General features: G+C 37.3%; 1 protein-coding gene across 17 annotated transcripts in view; it reads right to left on the reverse strand.

Annotated features, from left to right (window-relative positions):
• Nucleotides 1-24,447, reverse strand: part of PARD3 (par-3 family cell polarity regulator) — a 613,392-nt gene that overhangs the window by 327,121 nt on the left and 261,824 nt on the right. For 16 of the 17 annotated variants that reach the window (XM_074324700.2, XM_074324705.2, XM_074324703.2 and 13 more), the window contains exon 4: nt 11,453-11,631. The exons of the other annotated variant lie outside the window; for it this stretch is intronic. In XM_074324700.2, the coding sequence (XP_074180801.2) occupies nt 11,453-11,631 (179 nt within the window). The remainder of the gene's footprint in view (nt 1-11,452; nt 11,632-24,447) is intronic. 17 annotated transcript variants of the gene reach the window in all.

Raw genomic sequence — 24,447 nt, forward strand, 5'->3', positions numbered from 1 at the left:
CACTTTGGAAAAAGTTTAGGTTTACATAAAAGGTGCAAAGACAGTACACAGAACCCCTATATACTCTTCACCCAACTTCCTCCAATGTTAACATCTTATATAACCTTGGCATATTTGTCAAAACTAAGAAATCAACACTGGTACAATACTATTAACTAAACTAAAGACTTATTTGCAATTCACCAGTCTTTTTGCTTTGTTTTGTTTTACTCATGTCTTTGTTTCATGACAGGAGCCCAGATTGCAGTTAGTCATCATGCCTCTTCAGTCTCCTATCTGAGACGGTTTCTCACTCTTTCTTGGTTTTTTATAACCATGACATTCTTGAAGAACAATGGTCAAGTATTGTGTAGAATGTCCTTCAGTTTTGGTTTGTCTGAAGATTCCTTGTGATTACACTGAAGTTATGACTTGTGGGGAAAACTCCACTGAGGTGAAGCAACACACATCGTCACGACATGACATCGCCATGACGTATCACTAGTGATTTCAACCTTGATTACTTGGTTAATAAGGTTAGTCTACCACTTCTCTACTATAAAGTTAGCATTTTTCACATCTCATCCTCTATTCCTTGGAAACAAACTACTAAATGCAACCAGTTCTCGAGAGGAAAATTATTTACCTCTGGAGAAGAAGTATTACACAGTTTATTTGTAATTCTGTAAGGATTTTTATCCCTTTCCCCCATTTAATTTTTATTCAATCATTTACTAATATTGTTATAGTCTCATGGATATTCATTTTGATCTTTGGGTTATAATCCGATTATATCATTATTTACTTTGCTGTTATTACGCTACTTTAAGCAACGCACATAAAATATCAAGAATAGGGCCGAGTATATACTTTCTCAATAACAATAACATCAATCTGGATATTAGAGAAAAGAGACAAACACAAAAAATTCCCCCAAAAAAGGAGACAGAAATGAAGACAAGTTGTTAACTAATTAAATTATTAGAAGTAATATTAATGAAGCTATCTTATTTTTACTTAAGATGTTAAAATATTATATAGACTTGGTGAGGTTTTGAAAAATTATGCCAGTGCTAATAATAAATAAATGCTCATTATTCTCCTATTCATATTTTGATTGCCTAACAGAAAGATTTAAAGGACAAATATGATAGTTATTATGTAATATTTTACAGTTTAAAATATTTAACTACATGGGAAGTGGGTGGCATACTTGTTAAGAGCACAAAATTTTTGAAACTGGACAATCTAGGTTCATGTCATCATATCACAACGTTATCAAATTAACAATTGGTTTAGCTATTAGGTGAGATATTTAAACTCTTCAAGGCTTTACTTCTTCATCAATAAAATGGGAATAGCAACAACACATACCCTTCAGAGGGTGAGTAAATGAGATAGAACACATAACACACCAATCACAATGCCTGGCAAGATGCAAGTACTCAAAACAACGTGGCTATCATTGCTTAGAAATATCAAAACTTCTAAAACAGATATAATTTAGAGATGGGATAAATGGAAAACATTCTATACCCACCTTAAAAGACCCTGACTGAAACTCAATTCTCCAAAAGCAGCCCAGAACATGACGGCACCTAGAACACCTGCAAATTAAAACCAAGGCTACCAGAACAGCTGACATGCACATACCAGGTGCTTTAGTCCCAAGCAATCCCCTCTTACAATTTTCTTGTTAATAACAGAACATGAAGCGACGAGATCTAACTTCACGACTCAGAGTAAGTAGGTTTATAAGCCAAAGTATCAAAAATTAAAAATAGAAATAAAAAAGATGAAATGGGTCCAAAATATTTGAATCAATTGAATCAATACCATTTTTTGGTCCTCTCCCCCAAGTCCAGAAAAACAGGTGTGATATTCCTCTCTGTACTATATGTAACTTTGAGGGTGCTCTATAAGAATTCTGGCATTATTTTGAATTGATATTCCCGGAGTGGTTTATGAACTCTAAAAATATCACATCCAGGCTCAAAAATTTTGCCAATAGCACCTTAGGATTTTACAATTTGGACACAAATTATAATATTTAAAGCATGTGAAGATAGATTATATTCCTAAATGTAGCAGAAAAATAGATGAAACTAGGTTATTAACAATTCAGACTAGGTGAGCTTGGCACTTGAAGTTGGCCTATTGTAGCAGTGATTATAATAACCATCTCTTACTGAAAGCACATAACTAGACTGCATTCAAATTAGGATCTTTTAATATGAAAAATAGAAGGCCTTTATCAGGTGTCAACCCCAAGAATACATGCGGCTGTTAAGAGGGACACCTGGTGGCTAAATTGGGCTCAAAGTGATAAACAGAGCCTAGCAGCCATTGATAAACAGAGGCCTCTCCTGCTCTCCATGCTTCAGGTAAAAGCCACACACTGGGCTGCCAAGTCTACTGCACTGGGCTCCTGCCATCTGAGCCAATCCTCATTAAGGAGTTCCCCTATTTCAACCAATACAACTGAGACCTTCTCTGTCCAATCAGAGTTGCACAGCTATAACCTCATTTGCATCTTTACCAACCAATCAGAGTGACTCCATGCCAACCAATCAGGACACCGCTATTTGGACCAATCAAACTGCACAGAGTTGAAGTCCTCATTTGCATAGAAATGAACCTATCAGGCACCAGGGTCGGGCTCTCTATAAGCCAGCTTTACCTCTGCCTCAGTGCAGCACCTGATTGCATTTCCCCTGTTTGCAAACTGATCTGTCACACAGCCAACCAGTTCCATAGCTGAGCTGTTTCACAATTGAACTGTATCACAATTAACCTGTTTTCACTAAATAAAGTGTCCCCCTTCACCACACCCCCAATTCTGCACTTCTGTTGAAGTAGAATTGGTGTCAACAACCTTTGGTCTACACAGGAAATGCAAACGTTGCAGAAGAATAGTCTAAGATTTAGGTCTCAGCTGGATCTCTCTTGAAGCTAATGCCCCAGAAAATTAAACACAGCTATAGGTCTCTCATAGAAAAACATGTGCTTTTAAAGAACTATCTTAGCCAATCCTTTGAGAATTTAGATGGTTACTATAAAGCTGGCAGTTATTTGGCTCGTAAATAACTAAGAGACAACTTTTTTCCAAGAGCCAATTGGTCAAGTGTACTAGTTTAAAAATAAAATAGCATATTCAAATTTATCAATATGACTGGCCTTATACATGAGAAAGAATAAATGAGAAGAAGCAGAGACTAAGAAGCCAACGGGTAGAGGAGAGGATGAGGAAGCACAGAAAAAAGTAAATGTACAATATCATATTAGAATGAATGATTGAATGAATGAATGAATGAATGAACGAACGAACGAACAAGCAGCTGTTTTAGGGTAGCATGGAGTATAGGTAAATTTTAATTGCTAGTATGTTGTCTGCATATCAACTGCCAAAGTTTTCTCACGCTCAACAAAAGAAGGAGTAGGCATTTTCTAGAGGTTCCATGTGTGTGAATTAGCATTGATGACTTCATACATGATACTGAGAATTTGCTGTCTAAACCTTATATGTTCAAATGCACTTTAAACTATAAGATGGCCGAGTGGGGGGGAGTTGTCCATAAAGGGAAAATAGACAGAAACATTATTTATATCACAGCTTCTATATAGAAAAAATATTTCCTGTTCTAGTTTTGCATTGATAGAACAGTATCAAATATCTCAATAGGCTGTTGTAATACCTTTTCTTAAAGGACAAAAAAGATCATTATAATTGATTTTCATTTGAAAATGATAAATTTGAGCTATCTAAGTGTGAAAAGAAGTGAAATGTCACAAAATCCAATATGGTTCCAGGTTCTATTCTGTTTTTATAGAAAAATTAGCCTAAAAAGAAAGCATCTCAAAAGAACCATTATACTTTATTTGTCCTCTTTTAACAGGCATTCACATTTTCCATTTTCAGATAGACTCACGTTCTCAAAGAAAATGCTGTGCCCTGGAATCAACATGGCATCTTTAAATAAACACACACAAATTTCCTAAAGTGAGTTATGGAATTTGTTGATGTAAGTGTATGTATTTCGTCTTTTAAAAGTTCACAGGTGATTCTGGTACAGAGACACATGGAACCATTAAGCTATATGGTAAGACAGTAAGCTCTGGGACTCAGGGACAGTACCAGTTGCTTCTCTGTCTTCCTCATCACCCCTCTCATCCCCTGCTCACCCCACCTAGGGCTTCTCACACTGCTTTATACATCACTTCATTATTCAAGAATTTATGGGAAATAATTATCAACTAGCTTTAAAATTGTTCATTTCCTTGGTCAAATAAGTCTACTTCAGAAATCTATTCCAAGAAAATAATCAGAGATGACAACATAAATTGATCTATAAGATCTTCTCTGAAGGGTACTTCTCAAGGTTTCTTGTAAGAGGGGGAAAAAAAGGTAAAGAATAAATGTCAAGCAGCAGAAGAATCACCAAATAAACACCAACTGCCCAAACAAAATCAGTACAGAATAGAACATTTTGCCAGCTATCAATATTATAAGACATAGGAAAATGCTCTTAATGTAACTCAAATTAGGAAAAAAATGCAGAAAATTATACTTGTTGGATGATTCTCCCCCTGGTAATAAGGACAACCACCAGCTACCATGTTTCCCTGAAAATAAGACCAGGTCTTATATTAATTTTGCTCCAAAAGATGCATTAGGGCTTCTGTTCAAGGAATGTCATCTTGAAAAATCATGCTAGGGCTTGTTTTCCGGTTAGGTCTTATTTTCAGGGAAATAATGTATACAGAGCTATACTCCACGGAAATCCTGAAGTTAATACACCAAATTGCCAATACTATTCATCTTCAAGATTCCAAATTGCTTACCTACTTCTTTATACTTTCCATTATTTATAAACACAAAGAGCAAATAGTCATTACCAGATAAAATGTTTTAGGAATCTTAAAATATACTCTCAAAAATGTTCATTAAAACATATATTTTTTAAGTTAGAAGATCTCAAAACTCTTCTAAATGAAATGGGAGGAAAGATGACAAAGACATAATTCAGACAGTATCTTTTCCAACAGTGCACATGTATCAGGGACATTGGAAAACATACCAAATATGCCAAGCAGCTAAATCAAACAGAAACAATAAGCCCAGGGGGTCAGAAACATTCCAAGGTCTTTCTTTTACTGGGACAAGGGGACTAACAATGCCAATGAAATATGTTCTCTTATAACTTTCGTTTCCTTTCCTTAATCAGGTATGAATCCCTCTTGGAAATTAGTCAAGATCCAGTTTTCATGCTAAATCTACCTATATTCTTTTCTTTTCTTTCCTTTTTTTTTTGATGGAGGAGGACAAATTTAACTTGGAAAAGCAACACCTCTCATTATCTGGGGGAAAGGAACAATGGCTTATAACTACTGCATAATGAAATAGAACAGACTTTACCCTTGAAACTTCATGGTAGGCTGATTCTGATAAGTGCCTCATTACATCGTTCTTGATGGAATGAATCAAACACTCTCTATGTACTAGTTGGATTCTATATTCGCAGGGACACCAACTTAATAAGGATGACTAAAGAGGTGGTAAAATGATTTAAGTATTCACACTGATTGAAATATTCTTTCCCAAGATGAAATAATATTAAGCACATGTAAAAATCTCAAATGAAAATGCATTTTCTAGCAAGATACTTTCTACATAAAGTGCAAACAAAATGTTCTCTAAAAGAGTTGAAAAAGACAGTCATCCACAAAATGCTGAAAAACAGAAATGAGTAAATGTTCCAAAGAACAACGAAAAAAGCCAAGACTATCGTCCCTTCTACATTTCAACTCCAAATAAAAGTTTGAAAAATTTTAAGAAATCCAGAAGCCCATAGAACTCTTTGTCTCTCCAAGTTTTCATCTGGCTTTAGTAGCATCATAATTTGCCTACACTGTCTTCTAAACTAACAGCAGAACGAGATATTGTAACTACCTTAACTTGGAAGACTCCACCTCTCATCTGAGGTTTTGAACCATAGGAGTGAGTTCAACATGGTAGCATTCTAACATACCAGAATGGAACGCTCCTGCTCAGAAGTGATTTTAATTCATTGGTGACATTATTCTAGAACTGTTTTGCTTATTCAATTTGAAAGAATAGAAATCAGTTAACCTTGTATATGAGTTATGCAAGAATGTCAACTTATTCTAACCATTAGATTAATGGATCACAAGACTATGAACCAACCCTTAGCTAATTTATTTCCATATGTTTTCACAGAAAATATAAGCCACTACACACTCATAAGGATTTATAACATCTTGAAATTGTCCAGCATTGGTAAGTGCCAACAGACTCAAAAGAAATTAATACTGATCAGCACATATGTTACCTCTAAGCATCCTTTCTGAATACTGAAAACATGGGAAGTCTATCCACAGCAATCAATGAAGAAAAAAAAATAAAACACATCCAAATCGGAAAGGAAGAAGTAAAACTCCCATTATTTGCAGATGATATAATACTATATATAGAAAGCCCTAATAAACCACTAAAAAACTATTAGAACTAATAAATAAATTCAATAAAGTTTCAGGATACAGAATCAGCATACAAAGATATGTTGCATTTCTAAACACCCATAATAAACAACCAGAAGGAGAAATTAAGAAAACAATCCTATTTACAACTACATCAAAAAACAAAATACCTAGGAATAAACTCTACCAAAGAGGTGAAAGACCTGCACTCTGAAAGCTTTAAGACACTGAAGAAAGAAATTGAAGGAGATACAAATAAATGGAAAGATATACCTTGCTTGTGGATTAGAAGTATTAATAGTGTGAAAATATCCTTACTACCTAAAGCAATATACAGATTCAATGCAATCCCTATAAAAATACCAATGGCATTCTCCTCGAAATTAAAACAACTAATCCTAAATATATGGAACCACAAAAGAAAGAATAAAGAGGGAGGTATAACACTCCCTGATATCAAACTACAACAAAGCTACACTGATCAGCACAGTATTGCAGTGGCATAAAAACAGATATATAGGTCAACGGAATAGAACAGAGAGCTCAGAAATAAATCCTCGCTTATATGGTCAATTAATTTACAACAAAGAAGGCAACGATATACAATGGGGTGAAGGCAGTCTCTTCAATAAGTGGTGCTAGGAAAACTGGACACATGTATGCAAAAGAAAATAAAAGAAAGAAAAGAAACTGGACCCCTTTCTTATACCATATACAAAAATAAGCTCAAAATGGATTAAATCATTAAATGTAAGGCCTGAAACCATAAAACTCCTAGAAGAAAACATAGGCAGTAAACTCTTTGACATCTATCTGTTTTAGCAATATCTTTTTGGATATGTCTCCTCAGTCAAGGGCAGCAAAATAAATGGCACTTAAAAAGGTTTTGCACAGCAAAGGAAACCATCAACAAAATGAAAAGACAACCTACTACTGAATGGGAGAAGATATTTGCCAATGTGACATCCAAAAAGAGGTTAATATCCAAAATACATAAGGAACTCATACAATTTAATAAAAACAATCTAATTTAAAAAATAGGCTGAGGACCTGAATTGGGAGAAATGTCCCAAGAGGACACACAGATGGCCAACAGACATGAAAAAATGCTCACTATCACTGATCATCAGGGAAATGCAAATTAAAACTGCAATGAGATATCACCTCATCCCAGTCTGAATGGCTATGATCAATAAATAAACAAGTGCTGTCGAGAATGTGGAGAAAAGGGAACACTTGTACACTGCTGGAGGGATTGTAAATTAGTACAGGAACTATGGAACACAGTAGGAAGATGCCTCAAAAAAATTAAAAACAGAACTACCATATGATCCAGAAATTCCACTTCTGGTTATTTATCCAAAGAAAACAAAAATACTAATTCAAAAAGATGATATATTTACCCCTATGTTTATTGCAGCATTCCTAGTAACAGCCAAGATTTAGAAGCCACCTCGATGTCCATCAGCAGATGAATGGATCAAGAAGATGTGACATATTCTCTCTCTCTCTCTCACACACAAAATGGAATATTATTCAGCAGTAAAAAGAACAAAATCTTGCCATTTATGACAACATGGTTGGACCTAGAGGTTATTATGCTAAGTAAAATAACTCAGAGAAAGACAAATACCATATAATTTCACTCATATGTGAAATCTAAGAAAAACAAAATAAATAAAACAAAACAGAATGAAGTCCAGAGCTATAGAGAACAAGCTGGTAGTTACCAAAGGGGCAGATGGGAAATAAAGGGAAGGAGGGCAGGGAATGGGAAATAAACAAATAAACAAATAAAAATTTTAAAATAAATGAAAGAAAAAGAACAGATCTTTTCATAACAATATAAAATAGAATTTAATCAGCTATGTATATACTGTTAAAAAGCTCTCAGACTAAAATATAAGAACCCTAAAATTTAGACAGCAAATTTAGTAAATTGATATTTGAAAAAGCCAAAAATAATTCAAAAGCCAAATTCATTACAGAACACCCTTTACGAGTATTGTATGTGAATACGATTTCATCTAGAGATATAAATGTAAATCAAGGCCTTTCCTACAGAGCATTTAGCTACATGAAATGCCACTCTAAATAGGGAAAGAGCTTGTTGAATAAGTCACCATTTTTAAAACAAATAAAATTATATTCAACTTTGTCTCACAGCACTGATATTTATAATGTGAAAAAATGGAAAATGTATTAATGTCTAACAATAGAAGAATGATAAATAAATTAGTGTACACGCTATCAGTGGGATATTTTGCATTCATTAAAAATATGTTCTAATAAAATTCACACCAGGAGAAATCCCTATGATATAAACAAAATGTAGAAATAATCAGGATGCAAATATATAAACCCAGTATGGCTCCCAACTGTGTGTGTGTGTGTGTGTGTCTGTGTGTGTGTGTGTCTGTGTGTGTGTGTGTCTGTGTGTGTGAGTGTCTGTGTGTGTGTGTGTTCACTAACACTGTTGCTGAGATTGGGAATTATAGATAACTTAATTTTGTTCTATTCTATTAGTGTCCCCCCTTTTTTACAATGACAGATATGTGTTATGTGAAACAAAAAGTCAGGGTAGTAGATGTGATTCACTGGAGTGAGCAGACTCCTGGCTTCCTCACCTCCTGGCCTCCTGGCCTCTTCGCCTCCTGGCCTCCTCATGCTGCAGAGGCTGGGAGGCTGAAGTCCACTTCCCAGCTCCCCTGCAGATAAGGATCTGGATGCAAATTACATTCTGCCCATCTGGTTTCAACAGTCTGAGATTTTAATGATGGTTGTGAAATAGGGAATTTTCTTAGGCTGTTGCTACTGGCAAGTACAGCTGTGAAGATGACAGAATTTTCTGAGGCATTTCTGGGTTCAATTCCCAGCTTCACAGGTGATAAGCAGCAAGGTGAGCACACTTGGACAGAGTGCCAGTGTCTAGGGGCCAGGTGCAGGGGGGAAGATCCCAGTTCCCCATAATGCAACCCCCCCCTTCTTCCCTGGGCAGGCCACATGTATAGTAACCATTGTTCACAAGTTCTTGAGGCCCAGCTCAGGGCCTGCTCTCCAAGCCCTTTCAATGACCTTCTGAGAAAAATATTCTAAGTGGAAGTCCTTTTACGTTTAAAATAGCGACTGTGGTTCTGTTTGCTGCAACCAAAGCTGACTCACACATCCAAGATGTCAAATAAGTTTTTTTATAAAAAACGATTACCTCAATGACGTCTGACCTACTATCCTTCAACTAAGTAAAAACCTTTTGAAAAAGTAATGAATTTTTTTTAAACCTCCAACATGACTTGTTTATGCATTTATGAATACCCGTGTAAATTAGGTCCATTCTGAACAAACTAAATGTCATGAGGCCTATTCAGAAACTGAATTCTGCTTCTTTGGACAGTCTACTGCATAATAAAGCCTTGTACAATTTCAAGCTAATCTCAATGAGAAAATACTTTGAATAATAAAGTGTTTCAGAAGAGTGAGCTTTACAGTTAGACCCCTAATCCAAAAATATCAGACTTCAGTACACTGTTTTCTCCTTATAGATGCTTCTCACTTTAAACTTACGTATCACATAAATTGTTTTCTTACTTGAATTAGTGCAAAGAGTTTGCTGAAATGTAAAACCAAGTTAAAAGAAATATTTAAAACAAGTATTTCCGTAGATGAACAAATAAATCAAGCAAATTTCATGCTACATTCATTTTAATATTAATATGTGATTAGTATAATTCCACATTTCTCAATATATGCTCAAAATGTGTCTTCAATATACACTGTGCTAACATTGAAAAAGGTTTATTAATTCATTCAACAGACATTTAGTGAGCATTTATTCTGACAGGGTAGGCAGATAGAAATGAGCAGAAGGAGAGATTTAGCACCGGCTGCAGCTCCTATTTGGGTCAAGACCCCTTGCAGCTGCCCAGCAGGATTCCAGGTGTACACATACCTTTAAGGAATGTGTTTACACGTGCCCCTAAATCAAAGAAATGCACTGCTAAGTGCCAGAGGACTAGGCACCTCAGGGGGAGAAAGAGAGATAAGAGAAGGGAGAGGGGGAGGCAGTTCTACCCACAGAAATAAAAGCCTTCATCATGCAACTTGAGGTGAGGCTGCTTCCCTCCCGTGGGTCAGCCTGCTCCATGTCTGGGAGGGCACTGTCTTTTGCTAACAAATTTCTGGCTGTTTTATTCTGTACAAAATTCTGTCTCTTGACTGAATTCATTCCTTCAAGAAGATGAAGAGCTGAAGTTCAATGTCATTTCCTGGTAACAATTCTATAGGATCAGCAGTGAAAATCACAAACATGGTTAAAGCTCATTGGGTAAAAGCTTAGAAGTATGACAGAAGGGAATGATACGGGTTCTGTAGAAGTGTATGACAAGAGCACTCACAAACAAATTGCAAAAACTAAACTAAGCAGACTAAAATAAGTGTATGTATTAGACTAAATAAGTAGGTCATGGACTAAAATAAATTAGGTCAAAGAACAAAATATTATATTCTAGACTAGACAGTACATATTGGAGGGAGACAGAATTACCAACTGAGTATTCAAAAATAAATGACCATGGAGTCCACTTTCAACTTTAAAAGTCCATAACGCTATAATTTCTTCAATGTACCTTCTGAGCCAGTATGACTCTCTGCTTACATGTGTGTAAAATATCCCTGAAGGAACATGCAAAAAGCAAACAAGGGGGTTGTCCATGAAGAGAAAGAGAGGTAGGACAGGAGACAAGATAGAGAGGGACTTCACACGTACACATTTCATATCGAAAGTTTTCATTTTTAATCATATGAATGCTACCTGTTCCAAAATGGATAAATTTACACCATATATAGCACAAACTGTATCCGAAAATTCAAAGGCAATATAAAATGGAAAGTTATCTGAACTTTGGTGTAGAAGTAGATAAGCAAACACACAAAGGGCCATCGTGAAGATACTAAGAAGGGACAAAGTAGAAATGGTTACCTTCCTGTCACAGGTTTTAGGGCTACCAGCAGTGTTTTGCTTGAGAAAGCCAGCTGTTGTTGACCAGCGTGTGGGATTTTTTCGTGAAGGCTCTTCAGAGGAAAAATTACTATCACTGACAGAAGTTGAGAGGCCAATTAAAGCTGGGTCACTGCTTCGTCGGACATGAAGAGGCATATCTACAAATACAAAAAAATAAAAGCGTCTTTTTTTGTTTTGTTTTGTTTTTTAAAAGATAACTAATGTCTGAAAACTACATGTTAGGATAAAGGTAGTTAAATCCCAAAGATTAAAGAATAGAGTAACAATTTAAGGTGACAGTGGGTCAGCATTCTAAACAGATATTCCATTAGCTACTTTAAAATACTTCATGGCAAAAGAAACGTGGCCTGCGTGGGACAGCCTGCTCTGAAGTCAGACCACCTGGTCATGTATATGTGCATCGTTACAACGTTATGTGTGTGCCTCTGGGCAAGCCACCTACCTAGCCTCTGTCTCTAGTCCATTCATACACAAACAGCAATAAAATAGCACTTCTTTCATAGGGGCATTGTGAGAACTGAATCAGATAAAATGCTTCAAATAGTGCCTGACACATAGTGTGCACTCAACAGAGAGTAAAATAACCATTACTGCTATTACTATCCTAATATTTCTAAATAAAATGTCATATTCTAAAATATAAATTAATGTAAGCTATGAAACAAATTTCATTCAACTTTTAATCATATCTGCTGGATTAAAAATACAGAATCTGAACAGTATTTGGCTAGTCTATTAAAGAATTATATTGAATAAATATTTCTTTTGTTCAATAAAGTATTATGAAAAGTGTAAAACACAAACATATTTTAGATCTTTAAGATAACAGAAATCTTGAAAGTAATACACTAATAAGCAGGTAATATCTGGCATATACTCACATACAAAATTACATGAAAGACAGTGTTTTGGTAACTGTAATCATATAAATGAGGAGTTTGCTTGCAATTGCTATAACAAAATCGATAACAAACTCAGGCTAACATTTCTATCAGTAGCACTGAGAACATTCTGGCACATATAATCATTGTTACAGTAGAGGAGAAACAGAAAAGAATAAAAACACATGGGTCTATATCACAACCAAAAGCCCCACTCAACTGGACAAAATCACTCAAAGACATGAGACAGGACAGTTAAACTATGTTTAGTGTAATCTGTTTTCAAAAATTAGGATGCAAGTTAACCATTTATTAAAAGCCTCTAAAAACAGCTTTAATGGTATATAATAAACTCATCATTTACTCTACAGGAAACATTTCTGGAACACTAATGCATTGGTCAAGATACAGACTCATAGATCCTTGAGATGAGAAAAACAGACTACATACATTGAATGTTGTATTTAAATCATTGTCAAGCCAATAGTCTCAAAGACGTTAAAGCAAATTAAAAATGATCAGAAGCATATGAATTATAATCATATTGCATTTAACATTTGTTTCTACGTCATGAGGATTTAATAACAAAAATAAAGCCTGAGTAACATTCACAGGGGAAAAATATGCTGAACATTTAATATTAATTGGTGGTTACCTTAATTTGCTAGGAAAAACATACATAAAAATTATCAAAGAATAATTTCCAATTTTTAAGTGTATGTAGAAACTTGTGACAGCCCTCACTGCTTAGAATCTGCAGCAAAAAATAAAACACACTAAGAACTACATAGTCGCTCTCAAATAGGTTCACAAAAATATACATCTAAGAATCTATGTGTGTTAATACTACATGCTCTTACTATAAGAGAAGTTTTTTCCCAATTAGCAAAATTGTTCCCAGATTCACAAAATTCAAAATAAAGCAACAAAATGGGGAAGGGGAGAATAAAATACTTCTGGGCAATTATAATACTGCTCCTTGGACATGGGTTCTGTTACTTTCCAATTATAGGGCTGTTTAGTATCTACTTGTTGAAGATCTCTCTCTCTCTCTCTCTCTGTTTATTATCTACTTGTTGAAGATCTCTCTCTCTCTTTCTCTTTCTCTCTCTCTCTCTCTCTCTCTCTCTCTCTCTCTCTCTCTCTCTCTCCTTCTCTCTCTCTCTCCTTCTCTCTCTCTCTCCTTCTCTCTCACCCTCTGCCCCAGGTATAAAAGAAGCACTATTCACAAAAAGATATTTTAAAAATGGTAGATGCAATGACCAAAAAGTCTACCACAATAATAACATAACCATGTAAAACTACACTACAACCCCAAAATAAATTCAGGGACTATATAATTTCACTGAATTTCCTGAGACACAATAAAACATCTTACTCTAGTTGTTTCTGAAATTTTTCCCAGAAGTAAATTGCATACGTGATTCAGATTAGATAAATAATTAAGACCTTCATCTTCTGATGGAATGTGATCATTGTGGTAATATGTTTGTCTGAAACAGACAAAAATAATTAGCATTTTAGCTTTTTGTACCTGTAACTCTCAAAACGGTCGATGCAGGCAAGAAAGGGGATGAGAAATAAGATGGGTCACAGTGGGGACTGCAGACCCTGTGAGTTGTCCCTTCCGGGTAGATGTTTGGGCAGGGCACGAGGCAGCATTTACTGTGCAAACTGCAGTGCTAAGGATGCCCCAGGAGACATGCTATTAGGCAACCCTTCCCGTGAGTTCCTCACACAGTAAACTTTGTTTTCATTTTAGTGGTATCTATAAAAGAAGTTAATATAAATAGAGTCTGGATCGTTCATGTGTACCACTTTATCACCAAGTACCCCCAAGCAATTTCAGGCCCCATGTTTACATCTCTGTCCACTGTCAAACTCAGGAAGGCATCCAAGATTTGATTACCAGGTTAATGAAAAAAGGAACAGAATTCAATTTAAAAAGTAAACTATGTGTTCTCAAAAGAATGCCAAATGGCATCGTAATGACCTTGAAATCAAGGTTTTCTTGTAGTGCAATGTGCTGAAAGAGCTGAGTTTTCACAGTACAGCATAACTAGGTCCAAAAGGCAAGACCCATGCCACATGGCCAGAACTTGACAAATGAGAGTTTCTCAAAGGTTAGCTGCCATGTGGAATGGAAGCTTTTCATTCTTTGTTACATTAAAATCTACTTGTCTGTGTCACATTCTGAATGGTTCTTTAACCCATGAAAAATTCTGTAACATTAGTTATTTGGAATCTATTAGTAATTGGGTATGCCAGTGTTCCAAATGTTGATACATTCCTCCATATCAGTAAATCACATATGGGACAATCACTACCAATTTCATGAGAAAAGTCGTTAAATATTGGGAAGTTGTCATGCTCATGGTGGACTATATGTTTTCCAAAATCTAATTTTCACTAGAAAGCTTAAAGCTTATCTTTGGCTACAAATACTGTCAGTCATTTGCCATGTAGCGACAGGCTCACTCCATTCATTTTCCAGAAACTGTTCAAGATACCAAAGACTGAATAACCAGTTTATCTGTCCATCTTTCAAATAAAAATGGCATTCCATTTAAAAAAAAAAAAAAATGGCTACTTCAGCTTACAACTCAAACCATCACATAAAAATTTTCCTCAAGACAACCATTGATCTTCAATAGGTAGGAGTACTTTATGCCGACCTCCCATTTGTCACACAAAATTTTAAATTTTGTACTCAAGGGTCAGGATTTAATAAAAGTAATCACTTTTGCTGCTTCATCAAGGACAGCAGATAAAAATGGCTGTTTGAAAAATAAAAACCGTTAGTGTGTTGGGTGAAGAATGCATTTGGTGCCACTGTCTTGATTTGTGCCAAGGGACCTGCATTTTACCCATCAGTGCCTGGGCATCACTGATGCAGACGTCACCCCGGGGGAAAACATAAAGTATATTTTAGTAAGTCCATGGAAAAGAGCTTTGTCCTGTCTCCTTGAAATGCTCTCAGTCACTCCCAAGGACCCACAAACCGCACAGGAAGAACCACTGAGCTAGATTTGCAATCCTGGTAAATCAGTTTACCTCTCCAGGCCTCAATTCCTAATCTATAAAACCAGAGGCTGCACTAATGGTGTCAGAAGAGCTTTTTCATGCAAAAATATGTGTGATGCCACGTAAGTTCATATACTTCTATACCGGCGATCACTTGCCAAATCTCATCCCAGCAGCACTTACAACAATTTATGAAAAAAGTTATTAAAATAAATAAATAAAAGCATTGTGAAGCCGTAACAACCATTATCTGGTGCCTCAAAACAAGGAACACAGGAGAAGGAAAACTCATGAGAGCTACAGGTATGGTGCAGAAGTAGCCACAAAGAGCATGCGGCCTCCTGACAAGCTGAGCCTGATTTTAAAGAACGAGATCACCATAAACATTAGGACTTATCAACCAAATGAACCATGAAACACCACTGCCTGGTACACCTAACAGGTTGCCCACCTTTCACTGTCCTGACAAAACAAAGAATGCAAATCTGTGTTGGCCCCAGACGAATCAAATGAGAATAGAGCCTTTTCCTCTATGATTTGTTCATGTTTCTGCGGCCCAGGGCCTAGTTCATCATTACTAATAATCTGATGTTACTTGTTCCTCACAGTAATTGAAAATAACAGGAGCTTCTCAATTAAGGTAATTTGGTCATTCTTATTGCAATTCCTCACCCTCAATTTTAAGAAAATTGATGCATTTAAAAACATGACAAAACTTTCTCGCCGCATCATCTTCTGATTTATTTAATACATAGATTTTCAAAGAATATTCTCTGAAATATTAAAAAGAAAATTCAAAGATGATGATCTTCAATAATTAAGCTGCTGGCTGAACCACACAGGCACTGGTGCATTGTCACTGGGACCAAGAGGATGGTGGAGACTGTTTGATGTCTGTCTGCCTTTGAAGAGCAGATAAAACAGCAATAAACCCTCATCACGAGATTTCAAACTCTCTGTGGCACTAGTGCTCTGTAAATATTGATTTGCTTCTCTAGGTAGGGTGCTTTTTCAATAAGTGGGAAATGGCAAATATAATAATGAATTAGAGTAAATACTAAAGAGGCAGATATATACATTTTTAACTGTTAAATATCCCGCCCCTACTCCTAATAAGCCCTCCCACGGCTTCTCTTCTTTTATTCTTCTGGTAATTTCTAAATTACTTAACCACTCAAGGCAATGAATAAACCTTTTCCAAGAAGACAAGCATAAACTGTCAAGATATTTAATCAAATCTAAAAATAATACACGTTGCACGTGTTCTATTAGGACTTACGATGCAAACAGCATAATTACACTTCATGCAAAATGAAGACCATCTCCTCAATCTTCGAGGCAATTATATACTTCCTAAAGACACATCTCACAGTGAGAAGAACCAAGTTATTAATCCACACCATGAGATAAAAACCTGTCATCGGGATTGCAAAATCGACCTTCCAATATATGTTGCCCCTTTTTTATAAAGACACTTTACCAGTAGTATATTTCACCTTCTGAGGTAAAATCCTTGGAAGAAATTTGTGGAAGGCAAGGCAGGAAATAAGCTTTAAAAAAACAGTGAATGACTCAGAGAGAAGGTGATGAGTTTTATCACCGTTATTAACTATTTTTTATATACAAGGAATAAACAAAAAATACTATACTTGGAAGTTGCCTTAGAGATAAACTGAAATATCTCATTTACAAATGCATGCACTGAGGACCAGACAGTTTAAGGGCTGGTCAAAGGTCACACTGCTCTCTGTGACCGAGCTGTTCCTGAGGTTCTTGATAACTGCCTCCCTGCCCTGCAGAATTTGGAGGTGACCACAATGCTGTCCAGGAGGAACTAAAATGTGTCAGATCCACAAGGTGCTTACACCTCACTAGAGATAACAGGTGATTTTCTTAGAAAGGTTGAGTCTAAAATACATTTCTAGAGAGAACAGGATGTCTTCAATAGTTCCACTGAATCTTAAATACTTATAAGGAGGGAAAAGAAAGTCACGGGGAAAATAGATATGTAGTATTCTAATGTCATATGAAGTTTCCAAAGAAAACCCAAAACTTTTCTAATATTAAAATTGTAGTACTCTCATTCTGAAACTGAAAATATAACCACCTTGATCAAAAGCCCTCCAAATACTCATATGAGTACAAAAGTGGAGAAATCTGAATACGATTGGTGAATATAGCGTCAATGTTAATACTGTTGCTGTGACAAAATATTATAGTTTTCCCAAAATCTTACCGTTGAGGGAAATATAAAAGGAATATCTGTAGTATTTCTTACAACTGCATGAGAATTCTACAATTAACTCAATTTAAAAAATAAAAATGCCCTCCAAAGAGTTAACAGAAAATCCCCAGTGAGAAATCAATGTCAAGGCTTGCAGCAATCGGGACTTACAGAGTGTCATTAAGCTATTTCCTCTAACAGTCTTCTCATGACCTAGGCTCAGCCCCTACACACACCGTGTGTCCCCTGTGTACTAGGCACTCTTGACAGCTCCCTCAACATGCCCCACAGCAGGACAACTCCATGCTTGAGCAACGCTGGGAACAGGCTGGCTAGCATCACCCTTCATCCCCGCCACGCCCATCTCTATACAAGTTCATCTCCTCTATACATCTCCTCAAGTTCATCACCTCCAATATTAGTGTACCAGTAGCAAACAATGGCTGATTCATAAAGGGGTATTTGAGTTAAGTTAAATGGAAAGACTGTTTACAAATCCATGGCAGGATTAAGGAAAAGCAGCGAGGGATAAAGTCCCCATGAGGCCTTCCACCCCCAGGGCAAGGGGAGCTGTGGCTTTCCCTGCAGGGACCCAGCTCCCAGCAAACCAGAGCCAGGCAAGGAGGGAGCCCAGGATGGAGGCCTGGCTTTGTGCTCTTCCCACTCCCCATCGATGCCCTGCAGGTGCATCCCCAGGTCCAGCTCAGGCAGAAGCCAGAGAGCACAGACCCTGGCTGACAACACAGGAGAGCTCGGCCCTGACCACCTGGGCAGAACGGTCAGTGAGTCTGGAGGAGCATAAGGAAGCCACGCAGCTCAGGGTACCAGTGGAATCCCTCTGCGCCTTTCTCCACTGCACTTTGTTCCTACCTCTAATAGCATCAGCCAGTTATTTAACCGGAGAACAAGTGTTCATTCTATTCATTGTAACCTCCCTCCCTCCTTCCCTCCTTCCCTCCTTCCATACACTTGCATACACACACACACACTCACACACACAAACACAGCAGGAACTGAAAATTTTAGAAGCTGGTTAAAATACATCAGTCAAGAATAAAAAAAACTCCCCAAGATTTAATATTCAGGGGTTCCTTTCTTATTATGCCCTGAGGGTAAGAAAAAAAAAGAGTGGTTAAAGTGTGTAAGAAATAGGCTTCAGAGGTGAAAAGCCTTTCACTTTTATCTTTCTGTCTCCTGGAGCAGAGGGCAAGGCCAGGCCTGAGGCAATTATGTAAATGACCACCTGCTTATAAAAATATGCATTAGCTACTGAATCCTGTACATAAAAATTTAGTGTCCCCAAATCCTCTACTAAGACAGCTACAGCTCAGGGGGAAGCGGTCAGTTACGTCAGAGTCCTGAGCCCCTGCCAGGGCCCTGGGCCAGTGCTCAGGCAGAGGAAGAGCAGAGAGAGCGATGCTATGCAAGGTGATCTTTTCCCTTTCACGCATATCATCCCGTTTTTGTGGGGCTATGGCAGGTGTAAAGTCTGGCTGCTTCAATCAACAAACATTTGTTAAGCATCTACTAGACACTAATATTCATAGTTATTTTTAAAATAATGACTATGCGGCAAAGGGTCTTTTGAGAATTGTTCAATGTCAAAAAAATTCCTCCAAATGAATATTACTCTGCACATTCAAAAAGAAACAAATACTGTAAAAGATCACCACCTGCCCAGTGACTGGACCAGGACAGATTTTTTTTTTTTTTTTTTAACGTTAGTAAAAGAAAGAAGGTGAAGGTAAGAAGAGTACTAAATACAAGGTGCCCAGATGAAAATAACCACAGATGGGTAAAACAAACTATTAGAACAGCTGGCACTAGAGACATTCTTTGGGAGAATACTGTGGAAAAATCATTTTGGTTTGCCTTGTACTTTTAGAAAAATACCTTTAATGAGCAATGAATGAGGGACTGAAGCTGAGAACATGAGAATGTGACCTCTACAGAAACAATGAACAGATAAATAGAGCATGAGGGTGCACTTGGGAGCGTGTGAGCAGGCAAGAGCTATTTTCCTTTAAAAAATGAACAAAATTTGGAGATGAATAAGAAAAGAAAAATGGGGGGGGGCATCTATATCATTGTTACTGATAATGTTTCTCCTCACAGATGTGTGTTGAGCAGTGTATGTGCTACCTGTCTATTTCCATACAGCCAAGAGCCCCAACGAGAGTGTTAAGATCCACAAGAGGACGGACTGCATCTGTCTTCCTCACTGTTTGACCCTCCAGGCCCAGAACAGTACCTGGAAGAGTAAATACAGTAGATTCGCGTTCTCCACCGTAGTCATGTTCTATGAGGTCGCTGCAAACCTGAGTCAGCAAACACTGAACCAGGAGGAATTGCAGGTTAGGTTAGAGCCTCTCTCTCCGGTCACAAGGTTTTCATCAACCAATCAATGCAATAACTGTGTTTATACATGTTTCTGTCTAAAGACACTTGTTGATTCCTTAACATTAAACTCACAGCCAGCAGGACTGAAACTCAGGCCTGCATGAGGCTTACCTAACGTGTATATTTTCTCCATAAGACGCATCAAAGACTTGTGTGCTTTTTATGTGCAGGGTTCACTTTCAACAGAAAAATCACCCCCCCAAAAAGCACAAAAATGTGAAAAACACGGCACCAAATAGACCATGAAACCATGAAAAGGATACCTGTTTACAATATGAGTGCTGAAACAAGAAGCAGAGTATCTTTTGTTCAACCTCAACAAGGTGCAGGCACAGTGGTGATTCAATAATATTTGCAGGAACCTCTACAAATAGTGAGGCTCAACTGTACCTTCCTTAATAGACATTTGTTGAATAATGGACTCATAAATCTTTAAAAGAGAAACACCACCTCTTCAGATACTGTTCTGTTGCCTTTTTCTTTCTAAATAAACAATCTTTTCTTTCTTAATAAACAAAGGAGAACTGGCAGCTTCATCTCTCCTTATATTTAACCCACTATTATTATTTAGCTGCCGCCCCACAAGTCCACTAACACGGCTCTGACGAAGAGAGCCTTAAACCTCCCTGTCTTTATCAACAGGTATTTTTGAGCACCGGGTCGCTGGGATCTCCGTATGCAGGGCACACCTGGCCTCTGCCCGCGGGAGTCTGCAGCTTGGGGCGGGGGAGGGAGGCAGGCAGGCAGGCCCTTAGCCAGTCCTTTACAGTGATGGCAGGGCTTCACGAGAAGCACAGAGCACTACCAGAGCGCTTAGGAGGGGCGCTTTCCTCCCAGCATTATCAGCAAAGACTTCATGAGGAAAGAAACTGCTCAATTTCCCTATTGTCCTTTCATACCCCTTGAGTCGCCTCTCTTAGAAAGCCTCTGACCACTTCTGCACGGACAAGGTGCTCCTCTTACAGCCAGCATGCTCCAATCATTGCATTTGCCAGACAGTCCTCGAAAGTTTTAGGATCTGCCTCCCATTAACACACAATCCTAGAGAACAATAGGGCACTTTTCATTGTCATATACTTAGACGAAGGAAGTAAGACATCAAAGCTGAAGTTTTTGATGCTGGTTTTTGTTTTTGCTTGGGGGTGGTGATGGTGACATTTGGCCAGTGGGATGGGGAGAAAGAAAGAGAACATGCTAGCACAGAAAACTGCAGGGGCAAAGGCCATTCATTCTAGAGAATGAATGGGAATGCAAGAAACTGACTAAAGTGTAAAGATGTGACTGGAGAAAGAGCAAGAGAGGTAGGTCTGGGTGAGCCAAAACAGGGCCTTGTAAGGCAGAGATGCTCAAACTTTAACATGTACACAATGCACCAGGGGGTCCTGGTAAGATGATTCGGGAGGTCTTGTGTCATGAAGACTTAAAGTTCTGCATTTCCAATGTACCAGTGACAACCGTGCTGCTGTTCTGACCACATTTAAGTCTCTGATAGCAAGGTTATGCTATGCTAAAAATTCCTTTAGCTGTGCTAAAAAAACACTCTGGACTTCTCACTTCATGGGCTCCCCTCAACTCGATTTAGTCTTTCTCTCCAATCTTGGCCCCCTCCAATTCATCCTCTAGAAAACACCCGGAACACCTTTTCTAAACCACAAACCACACGTTATGACTCAGAATTCTTGGCTGGTCTGGTTGGGTCAGAGAACCTCACATTAAGCCCTGAAACTTACCCTCTGTGGTCTGAGCAACACCTCTCCACCCTATGCTCAGATACAGGTAGAATGATCTGGAGTAACCAGAAAGGCCAGGCCTTTCCAGCCCCTCTTCCCCACTCTAAGGTCAACCTGGCGGGGACTGTTTTCTCCAAGCAGTCCAAGAGGTTCAGACAGCAAAAGCGACCTCGTGCCTCATGTTAATTTCACCGTTCAGAACTGGCGCTCTCTAGTCTGTCTCCATCACTAATTTCAAGAGATTCCAATCCTAGTTCCCAGCCCAGTAAATGGCACTTAGGAAATGTTTATTAGTGTTATTGCATAAATAAAAAAATACAACTATCCATCTATCTCTATCCTTTCACATTGATTGTCTCCAGTATAAGGAGAATCTTATCAGCAAAGAAACAATTACAGATATTGGATGTCCAGAGGACTTTTACAAATAGGTATTTCTGCTGAGAAAAGCTCAAAGAATTGTTGCTTCATATAATGGTGATAAACTCTCTGGCCAGGAATCCCCACAACATTTTACATTTTTTTTTTTTTTTTTTTTACTATTAACTTTGTACTATTGTCCTTCATGCAGTGTTTACTCTCCTATGAGAATATTTGAGTACGAGAAATCTAAATTAATTCTTCACATGTAATTTTATATATGTATCTATATCAAACCCCTCATATTACTTTCACTTTACCAATTTAGTCCAACAATCATGTAATTAAATTTGGAAATTATCAACTTCATCACACAAGTAATTTGTCTTTCAAACATGATGTTGATTACTGATGCATTGGAGACATTCTCTAAATGCTCAATAACCTTTTTCTTTGACATCTGTCTTCAGTATTTTATTAAGGCTTCAAGTACCTCACTAACTGTCAAGTTAACTTTTGATAAGCATTATTCTCCCATTCCTTTATTATTATAGCCTGTATTCCATAGTACTATGCAAAAGTTTAACATTTCCTCCCAACCGGGAACTGGCGATTCACTAATTTCATTCGCCAATTTTCTATTATTTAAGGATGTACACATAAAGTCATCTACTTTACTAGACTTTATAGTTATTTCACTAGCACATTAACCATCATTGACTATTTCAAAATGGCAAGACTTTTCTTGACTCTCAGGTGTTAAACTTCCACTAGAGTCTCTATACTTCATTTTGCTCATATACAGCCTTTTCATCTTGAACTTGAATCTTCATGGTACTAAAAGCTATATAAGAATGACTTAAAACTCTTTCATTCAAGACAAGTATCTACTGAGCACCACTATGTGCTAGGCTCTCTGCTAGCTGCTAACAGTAAGCAATCGTCAAGGATTTTACATTCAGGTGATGAGCAAAAGACAACGGGTAAGGTCAGAGAGACTGTGCATGTGGTGATCAATGTTATAAAGAAAAAAGAAGCACCATAAAGAATCAGGGCTGCTGGAAATTGCAGAAATGCTATTTTATACTGTGAAAATATGACAGAAACACTTCAAAAGCATTCAAAAAGCTCATTATCCACTTGTCTGTCTTGAGTGTTCCAGTTTCAAATTAATTCCTTACCACAGAGCCAGCCCTGTACATACTGGCTATTAATAAAGCTATTTGGCACCAACTGGTTGCTCCAAGGCAGCAATAAGTCTTCATGGTTCTGAAACATATGGCTGCATGTCTGTTTATATTACCTTCAAAGTGCAGAAATCTTTCATAGCTCATCTAATCTACCCATTCTTCTCCTTAAGGAGAGAGTAATGTATATGTGAGCACATCCTGATCGTTTATAATAAATCAATTAAGTCTATAATCACTAACATTTATTGAGCATTTACTATGGGCCATGCATATGCCAAGACCCTTAACGCATTATGATCATAATCTCAGAATAAGGGTACAAAATCGGTTATATTATTATTTTCATTTTACAGGTGGGGAAAGTGATGCTACAGGTTTAAGGTATCCTGACTAAAGTTAACCTATTGGTAAGTGGTGAAGACAAAGTCCAAGCCTCAACAGTCAGGCCACAGAAATACGTTCTTCTCCAGCGAGCGTGGAATCCCTGAACACCAAGAATTTAAGATAGGGACTCTGACTGATCTGCAACTTTCTCACCAATATCTACCATCATAGTTATCTCACCACAAAAGAGCAGTAAATGCACATTAGCTGAACTCACTCACACTGAACCTCAGAGCTGGAAGAAAAGTCACCATCCCTGAACCAATTACTCATCTGATGCTTGGATCTTTACAATTATTTTCCACAGGTAAAATGAAAGGTCATGAAAAAAAATTTAAGAATGAGATAAGCTTCCTTTAGCTAAGACTGTCAAACAAATGAGGCTTTTAACTTCATCATAATGTATTTTATCATTAAGGAATTTGGGGGATGGAGTGGAGAGTGGTACACTGAAGGGAGGGGGAACCTCAAGAAATATGTATATAAAACTAAATGCTTCATACTCCGTATCTACATAGGAAACATTTATTTGGATTAACAGAAATGTGTTGGACATAGGGTTAAATCCATATTTTCAGATAGTATGACACTTTGATCTTGTGAAATGGGCTATATTTTCACCAAAAGAGTCTTTTCAGTTAAATACTTATTCAATTATGATAATAATGCCTGTCGTTTACTAAGCACTAAATAAGAGCTAATTCTCTTTCTCTCTCCCTACACCCTTCCTATGTTTGACCTTAACAAAAGATCGGAAACC

The sequence above is a fragment of the Rhinolophus sinicus genome, chromosome 1 (genome assembly GCF_057876585.1).
Source record: "Rhinolophus sinicus isolate RSI-liver-muscle chromosome 1, RSI-T2T, whole genome shotgun sequence".
NCBI classification, from domain to species: domain Eukaryota; kingdom Metazoa; phylum Chordata; class Mammalia; order Chiroptera; family Rhinolophidae; genus Rhinolophus; species Rhinolophus sinicus.